The 14,239-nt window shown below is 42.9% G+C and overlaps 1 protein-coding gene across 3 annotated transcripts in view; it reads right to left on the reverse strand.

Moving 5' to 3' along the window:
* Nucleotides 1-4,111: 4,111 nt before the first annotated feature.
* Nucleotides 4,112-14,239, reverse strand: part of ARMC6 (armadillo repeat containing 6) — a 65,590-nt gene continuing 55,462 nt past the window's right edge. For 2 of the 3 annotated variants that reach the window (XM_069216527.1, XM_069216528.1), the window contains exon 8: nt 5,603-5,854. In XM_069216527.1, the coding sequence (XP_069072628.1) occupies nt 5,642-5,854 (213 nt within the window). In that variant the 3' untranslated portion in view covers nt 5,603-5,641. Of the gene's footprint in view, nt 5,855-14,239 lie in introns of all 3 variants that reach the window. The other variant, XM_069216529.1, reaches the window with a different exon arrangement.

Below are 14,239 nucleotides of genomic sequence, written 5' to 3' on the forward strand. Positions count from 1 at the left end.
ACTTTTCTTGCCATATACATTGGTTAACCATGCCTCATAATTTCATCTTTTCCTGCCATATAATTCCAATGGCCCTGCATAAAACTTAAGTTTTGGGGGCCCCACCAGTTCTTAGTTTTCGCTTGTTTCCGGTGCAGAGCACCAACACTTATTTTTGAGAGCTGGCATTTATTTTTCTGCCTCAAGCTTTTCTGCGAGCAAAAGACTCATATGAGAAAGAAGGGGGAAGAGAAGAACGAAAAAGTGTCATAGTGGGAGAAAGCAGAAAGCTGCAAGAGTGAGCTGAAGGGGCAGGGAGTGACTGTAAATGGATTGAAGACGCCTGAGATGGCTTCAAGATTACGCTGCCTCAGTGTTCCGTGTTCGCCCATTTAATTGCAGCAGCCGCGTGTTTTAAGAGGAGGGCTATTGGCACCAGCAGGTTTTTATTTACAAATTGAGCACTGGTCCCCACTAACCTAGTGTGGAGACCCAGAGATGTTGTAGACAGAAAGAGTGTTTTGAAGGTGGTCTCATTGTCCAGGACCACCACAAGATGAGTTATAAGAAAAAATGTTTTGTAAAAGTAATGCTCTGCAAAGCATTAAGGGGGGAGTTTTCGTGCCTCAAATATTATAGTATGTTGACTGCAATGCCCAGAACAGCCGCCCATAGAGGACACCACAATAAAAATAGCATTTGGAAGAAACATGGTCATGTAACCATACAGTCAGCCCTTAGAGAGCATAACCACATGAAAAAAAAGAATGGGAGAAAGTAATGCAGCATAACCATTTATTTATCCCCTAGAGGGCTTAGTGTATTACACACTAGCAGGACTATTGCAATGCTATTACAAACAAGGCCCAAAAAACATAACGGCCGAGCTTTCAAAGCAATACTACCTGGAAATGTCTGGGTGCATGTGCAGGCATACTTCTGCAGGTGCTGATTTACTACTTTTTTCATGCATAGAGCTCTATGTATTTTTCCTCCTTAATTTCAAGAATGAATACAATAAGTTAAACACAACATGGCATTACAGAGCATCTTCTATTACGGGTCTGGGAGAGGAGTGGTCTTTTTCATTCCAGCCTAAGGTGGGCAACATGGACAGCAAATAGAAAAGATTTATTACAAAAAAAAATTCAAGACCTCTTAATGATGTGTTCTCTATTCTTCTAAAATATTGTGCATGAAAATTAAATTAACCTTAAATTAAAATTAAATTAAAATTAACCTGTGGGAAAAACAGTCTTCTGTGCTTCCTTTTATACCCCCACGCATAACCACCACTTAATCTTAGAGGGAATACTTCATGGCGCTACTGGCTTAGGCACTATACAAAATACAATGAATTATGAATCAGACTGCAGCAAAACTCGCCCTTCCATAGTTCAAAGGGGAAAATGGCAAGCACGTGGTACTTTTAGATGTAAGTAACTCACGTCCACTGGAGCAACCCAGTACAAATTTCAGATGACCAACTACTTCCCACGCTCCCTTTTTTCGGTGTCACTGGTAATGAATTGGATAGTAATGCTCCTACCAATACCCGATGAAACAATATCATCGTCTCTCTATATAACGTATTTAACTGAGAGAGGGATTCAAAGACCCTGCCCAATAACCACAAATTCTGAGTTTTCAGCCTTCTTCCTCTAAATGGCTAAAGTTCACAAAGATTTCTAAGCCCTTCGGGAAGGTTGTTACAGACTTTTTTCTGCAGGAGTCTTAAAGGTTTCACCTCTCGCTCGAGCCCATCCCTCTTTAACAATGGTCGTTTGGGTTGCCAGAAAGAAGTGCTTTGCAAGGCTGATAAAAAATACATGAAAAACACTTTGGTAGCCATGGTTAAATAATCCAAAGGAATATTTGAGCCAAGTAGCAAGTTTCATCTAGTCGATTGTAACAAAAACAGCGGTGCTCACATGGTGTCCTACAGCCTGCTACCAGTAGGATGTAAGTGTAAACTGATCATAAACACAAGAGTTCACAGTCTAACACCACAAGTGATACCGAAGCACACAACATGTAATCAATTAATTTTCATCAGCAGTCGTGACAGATTAAGTCCACAAATCCAAGAGTGTATTTAATGAGTTGTTCCAAACAATGACATGGGTCCGGATTGTGAATTAGTGTATTGTTATATAAACATTCACAATCAAGAACCATGTCATTGTTTGGAACAACTCACTAAATAAACTCTTGGATTTGTGGACTTAATCTGGAACAACTAATTAAAAGTGGCGTAACGAAAACTGAGGGAGCACTTTGCAAAGTACATGAAGGGGACCCACCCTCTGAACCAGTCAGGAGCTCTAAGGCTAGTGGCCCGCCCACTATGCGCAGTGTACTGGAGCTCTGGGCCCCCGCACTGCGGGGGCTTCAAGGGCTAATGTTACGCTACTGTTAATTGATCACAGCTATAGAAGCTGCCGTATCAGGCTATACAGGCCATTCAGCACAGGCCTTTAACAAGGGAGGGACTTTAATTGCCAGTATAGCCCAGCTACGAAGGGCTGTAAGGCTATTAGAACATTCTGCCACTAGATGGCAGAATGTTCTAATAAATAACACAAAGTCCTCACAGAGCCTGAGGGGATTAAAATCCCCTTGGGGTCCTTGAGGCCTTAGTTCACAGCTGTTGCTGTGAACAAAGAACATTGGAATGTTGACGCTCTGGACTTTTACCAGCCAGTAAAAGCCCAGAGCACTCCATTGTCTGCAATGGAGCTCCCAACATTCCAATGTTCTAATACATGTTATGCCTGCCGTGGTATGACTTGTATGTGCTGATAAAAAAAGTTACGTTAACTTTCATATGGTGCAGTGAGTGCCTGCCCATGCGTTGGCTTTACAGACCACAGTCACTTCGCTTCCGCTTTCTAGGATTCTGCACAGGGGCAGATATATTCAGTGTGTACGAAAAAGATGATCCCAAGTTGGAGAGCTCATACTTTGCTTTGGCCTGTACCAGGAGCCAGTCTGAACCGTTCACATCCCAACAGGCATGCGCACAAGTGGAGTACTAACCAACCACTGTGTAGTTTCTATGGCGGCCTAAAGCTTGTCACCAGCCTACTGTCTAATGTAACAACTATGATGGCACTAGCAATAACGGCGCAATGCTTTCTGGAGAAAAGGAATTGTACGGTGCAATTGTTTCAAGTGAAAACTGATAGGTGAATCTAAGAATGCATCGCCAGGCTGCTGTTATACTTGAGATTGGACACAAACTCACATGAACTATTAAGGTTACATGAATCCTCCTAAAATTCAGAGCTATGCCTATTACGAGAAGCCTTGCTTTTTTCACAGACTGTGCATATCAATGTTTTCAGATGTTAATACTATGACTTTTTTATGTTCATTGACAAATAACTGTTGTTGCGGTTTCTCCGGACGCTCGTGGTTTCATGTTCCCTCGTAAGCACTTACTCCCTGCTTTACCACTGGTCAGCTATTGTTCTCCCAACTGGCATTCAATTCTTCAGAAGAAATCCGTACTTTTGGCTAGCAGCCTGCAGCTAGTACTGTGAGTTCTCAACTCATTTGCTTCATAATAAATCAGAGGGCGGATTTTCCCAGGAAACAACATTTAGGTTGTATACCTTCAAATGTTGCTTTTCCTCTAACTTCAGATCACAGACTAGTTCAGAAATAGACCTTGAATGTTGGAGTAGTAGCTAGCATCACATTTGGTGGAGTGAGTAAACATGTCTGATATTCTTCAACACTAACCAGGTTCCATGTCAACTGCAGCTGAAAGAAAGCCTGAAGCATCAAGGTTTCAGACGTTTCCTGAATTCTACTACATCTAATTTAGCAATAGGATCGGGGAAGAGTCTGCAACAATGTGCTGTATTTTTTGCCCCCGCTTAAAATTTATGATCAGGCTGTTCCTAAGTGCTTCGTTTTTTCGTTGGTACAGATAAGGTATTATAGGCAACTGTGATTAATTGATTTATCAGTCCACCATCTTTAACTGCAACTGTCTCATTGTCCCTCAACCTTTAAGAGAAAAAGTCCTAATTTTTAGACCCACAACTCATAACAAAAGTTATATTTTGTTTATCAAGAACACATTCTCAGCACATTTTATCACAAGAAAAGACCCTGCCCCTAGTCCCAACTCACAACAATCTTCTTTATTACTTTTTTTTAAAATTGGTAGAAAATTTGGCTGAGGAGCTTAAATAGCCTTACAAATAAATATTACATTGTTATGGATGCAACATTTAGGAATAACATGCTTTTAATGATGCTCATAAGCGATCTCAGATTCAATGGTCATTGTGCATACATGCTGCTTAAATATCTATTTGTATACACGTCTTCTGCCCAAGCTTTAGGTAGACAAACATGCAGCAAAAGCTTTAATACTGTCGCAAAAAGGTTTCAGATCAAGGTTTCAATATTTTGTTTAATTAGAATATTTAAAAACTTGGGGCCTGATTTAGAGATTGGTGGATGGAATAAAGGCAGGCAGGGCACAGAGGCCTTTACGTATGTGACATGGCCTTTACGCCACCTACCATCTTTAGAGATATTGTCGGTCCTGCGGACCTCTGTACACAATGGCAACAACCTGCCAAAGTAGCATAAGTTTGATAGATGGCTCTGACAAATACAATGGCCTGCCATCAAACTTTACTAAAGTTTTTTGTTTTTCAAAAACAAACTCCCAAGGCAGGGGTTTGTTTTTCACAAATGAAAAAATACAATGAAATGTGTGTTTTTACTGTCCCTTACCACCAGGATATACCTGGTGGTGACGATACCTGGTGGTGACGGACAGTAAAAAATAAAAAAAGCCTTCTGACTACCCACTCTAAATAAGGCTCACAGTTGGCCTCTCATACTTTGGGCTGTTGGATGAAGGTTTATGCAGAGTAAGTTTTACTCCGTCAGAATTAATTTGTGAGTCTCCCCACCTTTAATTGGATGTAAAGACCAAGACGTTTGGTAGAGAGGGTACTCCTTTACTATTGCAAAGGAGTACCTTCTCTATCATACTCTAAAAGGGAAGTTGTTTAAACTAAGGAGCTGAGTTAAATACTCAAACCTGGTGAACATTACACTGGGAATCCTAATATGACACACTGTGGCTTACGTGCAACAAGATCTCAAAAAACGTAAAAGGTTGAGTATTTTTTTTTGCCTAGTATAGATCACACTTCTTTCATGTAGTTCTGAAGATACAGCTACATAGACAACCTTAGCTGTTCAGTGTCATGTGCGAGTAACTCATTGAGTGTTCTTCTTAACTTTAAGATCTGGTATTCGTAGTCCTGATCTCACTCCAAGTCCAGAATGCTATTCAGACCAGACATGGACTCTGAAATCTATGACGACCCTCTCAGATTACCCAACTGTTTGCACCTGGGCATTTATCGCTGTGTGTTTTTAGCATCTTACATGATTTCTTTTTTTATTGAAGTGTTTTTGCCTCTCTCAAACCTGAAAGAGTTTCTGGATAGGTAATGACTGCATTACAGAAAAGTCAGGACATATCCCAGTAGACTGGTTCCTCTGACAGAATGGTAGGGTTGGGCATCATCATTTCCGTAAGATTGTGCCACAGCCCTATTTTAGAGAGGCAAGTGCAATTTCTCAATCAACTTGTAGGCCAGTGTTTATTTTTTATTTTTAGACATCACTGTGTCAGACTGCCCTTCTGTCCTGTCCAAAGCTCGCGCAGCTCAACTTTGCAGCCGAGGTCCCGTAACGCTGCTTTGGCCACATCACCACAGTCTCTGTGTGTGGTTTCAGCCTGGATAATCAGCGCTTCAGCCCCCATCTCAAGAATAGGCTGTGCAAAGTCCTGGGTACGGGACACCAGATTACGTATCAGCATGCATGCTTGCTTCTGTTGGAAAAATAAAAACAAAAGAAGACAGTCAGCACCAAATGAGCCGTGGACAAATCTCAAACAGCCAATCAAAGAGCCGACACAAAAACATATTCCCACCAAACAAGGTGTTAGAAATGGGGTCTCTAGTTGGCAGTGGTCTGCACCCTGTCCAAGTAGGGACCCTCACTCTAGATAGGGTAAAGGAGTCACGCAGCTACCCACCTCCCCACCCCGGTAGTTTGGCACGAGCAATCCGGCTTATCTCAGAAGCAATGTGTAAAGTATTTGGGCGCACACACACACACAGTGAAAATACTACAAAAGGACTCAACACCAGTTTAGAAAAATAGCCAACATTTATCTGAGTAAAACAAGACCAAAACAACAAAAAGCCAACACACACAAGTAAAGATATGAATTTTCAAAGATTAAATGTAGTATAGCGCCTAGAAACAAAATAGCTCCAACTGGGTATCCCAACGGCTTGACGGAGTCGCTTCCAACAGTATTGCGCCACCCACGAGGGAGCATAGGCCAGCTATGGAGCCATGTATACCTCGGTTACAGTACCTTGGAAAATGATGAAGAAACAAAGATGATGCACAGCGTCAGGGAGGTGAGGCGTCGCTGGAGCCGGTGCAGCATCGGATGCTTACTGCCACCAGGGAGGTGAGGCGTCAGTTCCTTACTGCTAGGCAGAGGAAGGGAGGCATCGGTTCCTTACGGTTGCAGAGGAGGTGATGCGGTGCTGGCGGTGAGGCGTCATTTCTTACGACAAGGTGGGGTCGAAGAATCCAACATGTCAAGCTTGAGGCATTGACTTTCCGGTGTCGTGATTACACCACGGGGCCACAGGTGCTGTGGCAGAGTAGGGTGCAACGGACGTCAGTGACAGGGCACTCTGGACTCATGCTGTGGCAGGACCTCGAATGCACTACGGTGGCGGCGGTCCCTGCATTGTAGGTTGCGGTCGTTGCACTTAAAGGGGCCATGGCTCCAGTGCAGGCAGCGGTGTGGGGGTCAGAATACAGACCCGATTCTAAGGTTGTTCCAGAAGTCGATGAACTAGTTTCTTCCTTGTTGCACCAGAACTCATTCTCAAGGGCACAGGAACTGGATTTGGCACCCCTTGGCAATTCAAGACTCTTAGCAAGAGAGCCCAGGCACTATCATGTGAAATCTTTGATGTCCCTGAAACTTAACAGGAGGCAAGCTCAGTCCAAGCCCTTAGAGAACCTTTGGAATTAGGATGTAGAAAGCCAAGTCCAGTCTCTTCACTCTTAGGACAGAAGCAGCAAGCACAAGGCCAGCACAACAAAGCAACAGGCAGCGTGGCAGACACCCCCCCCCTACAGCATCCAGCTCTCTTAATGGCAGAATGTCCTCAGTCCAGAAGGATTCTAACTACGTGGTGTCAGACGTCCAACACTTATGCCCATTTATGTCTTTGAAGAAGGCAAACTTCAAAGAGAAGTCTTGGTAGTGTACAAGACCCTGCCTTTCCCCTAGACACACTCCAGGGGGTTGGAGACTGCTTTGTGTGAGGACAAGCACAGCCTTATTCAGGTGAAAGTGTCAGCCCCTCCCACCACTCTAGCTCAGGAAGACCCATGAGCCTGGTGATGGGCCATCAGATTATGCAGGGTACACATCAGCTTCCTTTGTGTGTCTGTCTAGAGTGAATGCACAAAAAGCCCAACTACCCCCCTGACCCAGATGTGTATTGCACCGACAGGCGTAAATTCCTCATTACGCTGGGTTTCTTTGCCTCAGTGGCCCATCTTAAATCGGCCAGGTGAGTAAGACAGATATTTTTCAGTTCCTTCCTTCCAGTTTTGCCGGGGTGGAATATAACTCAGGATAGCCCAGCTCTATAAAAAAAAAAATCTTTATATAATTTAGCCATGGAATTTTCAGCAGGTAAGATAATGCCAATGCATCTTCTATGATGGCCCTGTTCAGCCTAGCGGAATCAGAAGTCCATACTTTACGCCATAATAGGATTGGTTGGATGCGAATTAAATCTATAAGGTATGAAACCCTCAATTCCATATGGCATGCCAGTGTAGGGGTAGATTTTGTAGCGCTTAAAATAAACTTTAAAAAATCGTTTTCAACTAGCTGTAGGTTGTTGCAGTTCCTATATCCCCAGAGTCCTGACCCGTACAATACAACAGAAACACATTTTGCATTGTACAATATCATCATATCCTTGGGGGTCGCTCTACCAACCTTTTTCAAAAAGTGTTTTACAGCCATGATAGTTTTAATGAATGACAGCTTCCTCGATTATATGGCTTGTAACCATGTCCCTTCATTATCAAACGTAATGCCTAAATATGAAAAGGTTCCTGTATCGTCTAGTTTCGTACCTTTTAGCATGATCTGGGGTTTCTTTATATAATTTCTACCACATATCATCAAGAAGGTTTTAGAATGGTTGATTCTGAGACCTAAGGCTTCCATATACTTATCAAAGGTTGTAAGTAGCCTCTGCAATGCTACTGGGGTGCGGGCCATCAAAACGGCATCATCCGCATACAGGAGTGCTGGGATCTTTCGAGAACAAACTTGTGGGAGGTCACTGCAAGCATCAGATAATACCCCCTCTAATTTATTAATATATAAAGCAAACAGTAGTGGCGCTAGTAAGCAGCCTTGCCATACCCCCCGTTCAATGGGAAAGGCTGAGGTGCATTCACCCTGAAGGCCATAACGTACCTTGGCTTTAGCTCCAGCGTATAGTTACCTAATAAAGTGGACAATAGTTAGGTCTACCCCCATGTCCAATAAAATAGGCCATAATTTACTATGGACCACGCAGTCAAATGCTGAGGTCAGGTCAACAAACACTAGGTAAAAAGGTCCGGCCTTGGCCCTCATATATTTACCAAGTATAATATTTAAGTTCAGAGCCTGCTCCGTAGTCCCTATCCCAGCTCTGAAGACATATTGCAAGTCCAAAAGGATATTGTTTTCTTCCGTCCAATCTTGTAGCCTGTTTAAAACAATTTGTCCAGCAATCTTTGCAAGAGTATCAAGCAGAGAGATTGGGCGGTAGCATGCAGGATTTTGACGATCTCCCTTTATGAAGATAGGAACAATGATGGACTCGGCCAAGGTCGGTATAAAGACTGTGGCACAGCAGGCACGTAAAACTTGAGTTAATAGTGGGCCCCAAAGTGAAACGTTCGACTTATAGATATCAATTGGGACTCCATCTGGGCCTGGCGCTTTCCCGCTTTTGCTAGCGTTAATTGCGTCTATAACCTCTTTTAGGCTAAATGGTGGGAAAATAGATTGGGAAGCTGGTCTCAGAGGGTTTGGCTCCAAGACCAAATCTTTAGCAGAATATATACTAGAGAAAAAAGAAACCCAATCCTCTTCAGTAATGGCTATTTCGATTGATGGTAACGTTCCATCACACAGAAGAGGAGAGTTTACAATTTTCCAAAATTTAACGTTATTTTGAAGGCTTGCTTCATGAAGAGAATGCCAAGCCTCTCTTTTTAAATTCAGTTTTCTTGTTTTTATAGCCTTTTTATACTCCTTCCTCCGAAGGCTGATGCCATGTTTGTCAGGATTTTGTCTATATAAGCACTGTTTAAGATTTTTATAGGCTTGAGTACATTCACTATCAAACCATCTTTTGCCTACATAAGGTCTAGATTTCGAAAGCTAACTGTGAGGGAGTTTTTAATTCCTGTAGTTATTGCAGTGAAAGCGTTTATGCAAGCCTGCGGGCAAATATTGTCTGAAAGACAAATTTCAAACTCTTTAGAGAGTTTGCTCATTAATTGTTTCATAAACTGCGTAGGCTCAAGCTGTGACCAGCGGATAGTGTAACCATTTCTTGTTCCCAATTCTATATTCTCTACCTTCTCCGTTGGTTCCTTATGTTAGGTGATGGCTTGAGGGAGTGCAATGCTTAGGCTTTGTGGGCAGTGGTCGCTGAACAAAGCATTTTGAATTTTATATTCAGACACATAAGTAGTAAAATTATTAGATAATAGTATAAATTCAATTATTGTGTTAGCATGTCTGCCATTGAATGTGGGTTTTAACTGTGGTTTACAATGATTTAAACTATTGCACAAAAGGAGATCAAATTTAAACAACGTTTCATTCAACAAATTACCGTAATGATTTTGTGTAAAATGGTATGAGTCATCATCTCCACCGTGCCAAAAAAACAAAATGTTTCCACAGATTGAGGACACAAATGTGTATTAAAGTCCCCCCCCCCACACACACACACAATAAAAGTCTCATTGTGCGCTGAGTTGCATGCTCGGTCCAGATCTTCTTGCAACAGCTTGAGAACAGAAAAAAACTTTGTTGAGGAACATTATTATAAAAGTTAATGATCACCATTTGTGCGATGATTTTTAGTTTACATGTGATCAGTTGATAAAATGAATTAGAAATTAATCTAACATCCTTGATTAAATTGAACTTGTTAGAGATGAAAGTACACAACCCACCTTTTGCCCTGCCCCGTGAGCAAGGAACGGCAGGGGTGTGAAATGTCCTAAAACCATTTATGTGGATAGGGTCCACGGACTAAGGGCCTGATTACAACTTTGGAGGAGGTGTTAATCCGTCCCAAATGTGACGGATATACCACCAGCCGCATTACGAGTTCCATAGGATATAATGGACTCGTAATACGGCTGGTGGTATATCCGTCACTTTACCGTCACTTTTGGGATGGATTAACACCTCCTCCAAAGTTGTAATCAGGCCCTAAGTCTCTTGTAAACTCACCCAGGAAAAGGATCCAATATATTCTAACCAGTCTTCATTCTTACTTTTTGAGCGCAGGGCCGCCACGTTCCAAAATAAAAATGAGAAGTCCTCTCCCCGAGTTTTAGTCCCTTGCCCCACGGAAGACTGTTTGGTTACTATGTCTTTTAATTGGATGGAGAATCCACTTATTGGTGCTTCGTTATTGACAAGTTGACTCGGTTCAACATCCATCTCCGTCTGTTCATCTCCATTGCTCTCCACCAAACCATGCCCACCCTTTAGTGGATCAGAAACTGGGATTAGCATAATAGTCGTAGGCCCACCCACTTCCTGATCAGATGATAGTCAATCGACGCCTTCCAAAGAAAGGGCATGAAATCTATTTTTAGTTGGGATCGAGTAATATCTTTCCAACCTACTTGTTTGTTTCTCAGAATTAGGACCAGGGTGGACCTGGTCAATGTTGTGCGTGTAGAAGAAACCCAAAGGCAACAGTATAGTGCCATAGTCCGTACTCTGCTGCGGGCTTAGGTAGCTCAGAATGTCTTTGACCAGTTTCAGAGATTTAAAAGAGAGTACCACACAGTCACCCCTAAATAACTTCTGGCTCTTTCCCACCCATTTTACCCTCCTAACCATTTTAATATCATCAAAGAGAACTTCTGTCATGCCAGATTTCATACGGGTTCCAATCCAGTTCAAGGATTTATTCCTCAGCGCTGTCCATGATTCCCTATGGTCCCCAGAAAGGGTGGGGACATTTGCCAGGACTATCACATAGGGAGTTGCCGCTGGTGGCAGATCTAATATGTCTCTTGATGTTGGAGAAGAATCTCGGGAGAATTTCAGGCTGGTCAATGTTACCCCTCTGTTTAGAAGTGCTTTTTGATGTGGGGAACTACTGATACTAACTAGTGGAGGGCATGAATCTACATGGCTTTGGATGGGCTGATGCATATGTGGTGGCTGTTTATGCACTGGTAAGGGGTTACTGTTTGGATCTAGATCGTCACAATGTTGGGTGGTGATGGCTGTTACACTTGCAAACTGAGCCTTCATTAAATTAAACATTGTCTCCACGTTTTCCTCCAATCGTGTTAAGCGTTCAATCATTTGGTCAAAAAAGGGCCTGACTAGGTGTTCCAAAGAGTTAATAGTCTCTAAAGTATTGATTTCCGTATTCACTATGGGTTGTGCATTCCTATGACCAAGTTTTGTATTCTCGCAGACGATATGTGCGTATTGGGTAGATTCAATGAGTGAGGATCCAGGATAACCTCGTCTAATCTTATCAAGTGGCTCTTGACTGGAGTCTTTGTCCTTACTAATTTGGGTTTCCTTAAACGTTTGGGAGAGGGGGGATGGTCGCCGTCATCTGAAATAAAATCAGTTATATCTTGGATACATCCATTCTTACCTCTAATTTGAGGTCCAGTTACCGGAAAATTAGTCAATTTTGGTGGTGGGGGGGAAATGGGGAGGATCCGAAGATTGAGTTAAAATCCTTTCCTCAACATTAGTAATTTGTTTATCAATTGCCCCCATGGCTCCTGAAATGAATTTTAATATTGTTGAGTGATCTTTCTGGGAGGTAGTATCTTTTAAGCTGGATTGCTTCCTTTTGCCCATTCTCGCTAAATATTTGATCCTGCCAAAAAGAAGGAAAGTAATTGTGCTGAAAATACAGTGTTCCTAGCTGATAAAAGTGATAAGGCTGAGTAAAATAGACAATATATGCCTGTAGCAGAAGTGAGCCAAAAAAATGACCTCCCACAGTGCTGAAGGGCTGTTTTACAGAATCGTCAGAGGCAAAATTAAGACCCTGCTACAAAAAAAATCAAAAAAGAAAGAGTAAAATTACCTGTTAAGGCTTAGGTGCCCAAACCAATAATTGCAGGGAAGATGTCAGTGGGGTGACCCAGCCCAGACTCTGCCAGGCGCAGGACGGGCCCGCCCTTGGCCCGGGCACCGCCTGCGCGCGTCCCGCGGGGCAGGAGCGCGAGATTGAGTTTAAAGGGCTCCTGCCCTTGTGATGGCCGCCGCCTCCTCCTTGGACAAATGCACGCTTCCCGCAGGGCGTGAGATTGAGTTTAAAGGGCTCCTGCCCTTGTGATGGCCGCCGCCTCCTCCTCCTCCTCGGACAAATGCGCGCTTCCCAGCACAGTGTCAAGAACAGGACGTCTGAGGCAAAACATTTGGTGATAACCCTGAAAAAAGGGCCAATTCCCAAATAAGGACATACCTTTGTAGAAGTGTGGGAGATTAGAGGGGGTGAAGGAAAAGGGGGATGATGGCTTCTAGGCTCTACTTAGCTGGGGACAGCAATTTCCTTTGACCACCTCATAGTACCTACTTACCCTGGTTTAAGACAAATGGATGCTGTCTGAGATTGTTCAGCCAAAAAGAGACCGTATGAGGGGTTTGGGGCACAAGGAGCATGCAACGATAGAGGGCATATGGACACAGCATGTAAGAAGGTATAAGGAAAGACTGCCTCTATAATATGGGAAATGGAGAGACTGTGTAAAGTGTCTAGGCCTCAAGGACAAATAGTGAGGAGCTCTGAGCTCCTAAACAAATAGCAAGAGGCACTTAAAAGTCCATTAGTGGGATACCCGTGTTGTCTAGTACTGTAAGAAGCAGGATTTACATGGCAGGCAACCCTAAAACCTCCTGACACAGAGACCTACCTCAAACTGCTGCCCAGTGTGACTTAAATCACTTCTGGAAGTTAGAAATGATGCACTGGATATATCCTCTAGTCCTATGCTGTTTACCAAGATAGCCAACAGTAACACACATTATTATCTTTTGTGGTGGCAATTTATGTCCAAATTGAAGAACAACAGGATCTGGGCCCCGGTTACAGACACTTGACCATTAATTGTGGTTGTAGTACAAGAGATACAACACCGTACCTCTGGCTGAACCTGTGCGGTGCCAGAGGTGTTTGAGGGACGTAGGTCCAGGCACACATTCCTGCTTTGGATTGAAAAGGTAAACTATTGTACATGCAAGGCCAACAATGGATCCCTTACGCAACCTAAAACTTAGGGTCTCACTGTGTCTGCCTAACATTCTCAGGTGACTGTATTACCAGAAACAAGCAGGCACCAAAGGCTAGTATCCAAGGAAGGCAGCTTCCTGAAATAACGGAGGCAGACTCATCCATTCTTTAAAATAAATATTATGATGCAGGTGCCAGCAGGAACATAATCTTATATTGTGGCTCTGGCATTGGTCATTACGACTCTCAAGTGATTATTACGTTTTGCAGGAACAACAAGGAATTTAGATGCAAGTATTCTAAACGTGTGGGTGGGACCAAGAGGAGACACTGTTTAATGCCAACTGTCAGGGCATCACAGCATAAAAAATCAAGGTCTGCAGAACATAGTGTGAACTGCTAGAGGATAATCAACCTGTGCACCAGTCATAAACCCCCCTCCCATTAATCACATACCATGATCATTTATTGCAAGAGCAGCAGAAGCAGGGCAGGCAGCTGTCCAACACCCCCACCTATCAATTACAATTCTTATGTTTATTCATGAAAGAGCATTTTCTTAAAAATAAGCCAACAAATAAATAAATAAATAGGAATTAAAAATGATTGGGTGAAAAAAGGGAAAGAGGGCCTTAAGAGTCAGG

The sequence above is a fragment of the Pleurodeles waltl genome, chromosome 12, assembly GCF_031143425.1.
Source record: "Pleurodeles waltl isolate 20211129_DDA chromosome 12, aPleWal1.hap1.20221129, whole genome shotgun sequence".
Classification (NCBI taxonomy): Eukaryota; Metazoa; Chordata; class Amphibia; order Caudata; family Salamandridae; genus Pleurodeles; species Pleurodeles waltl.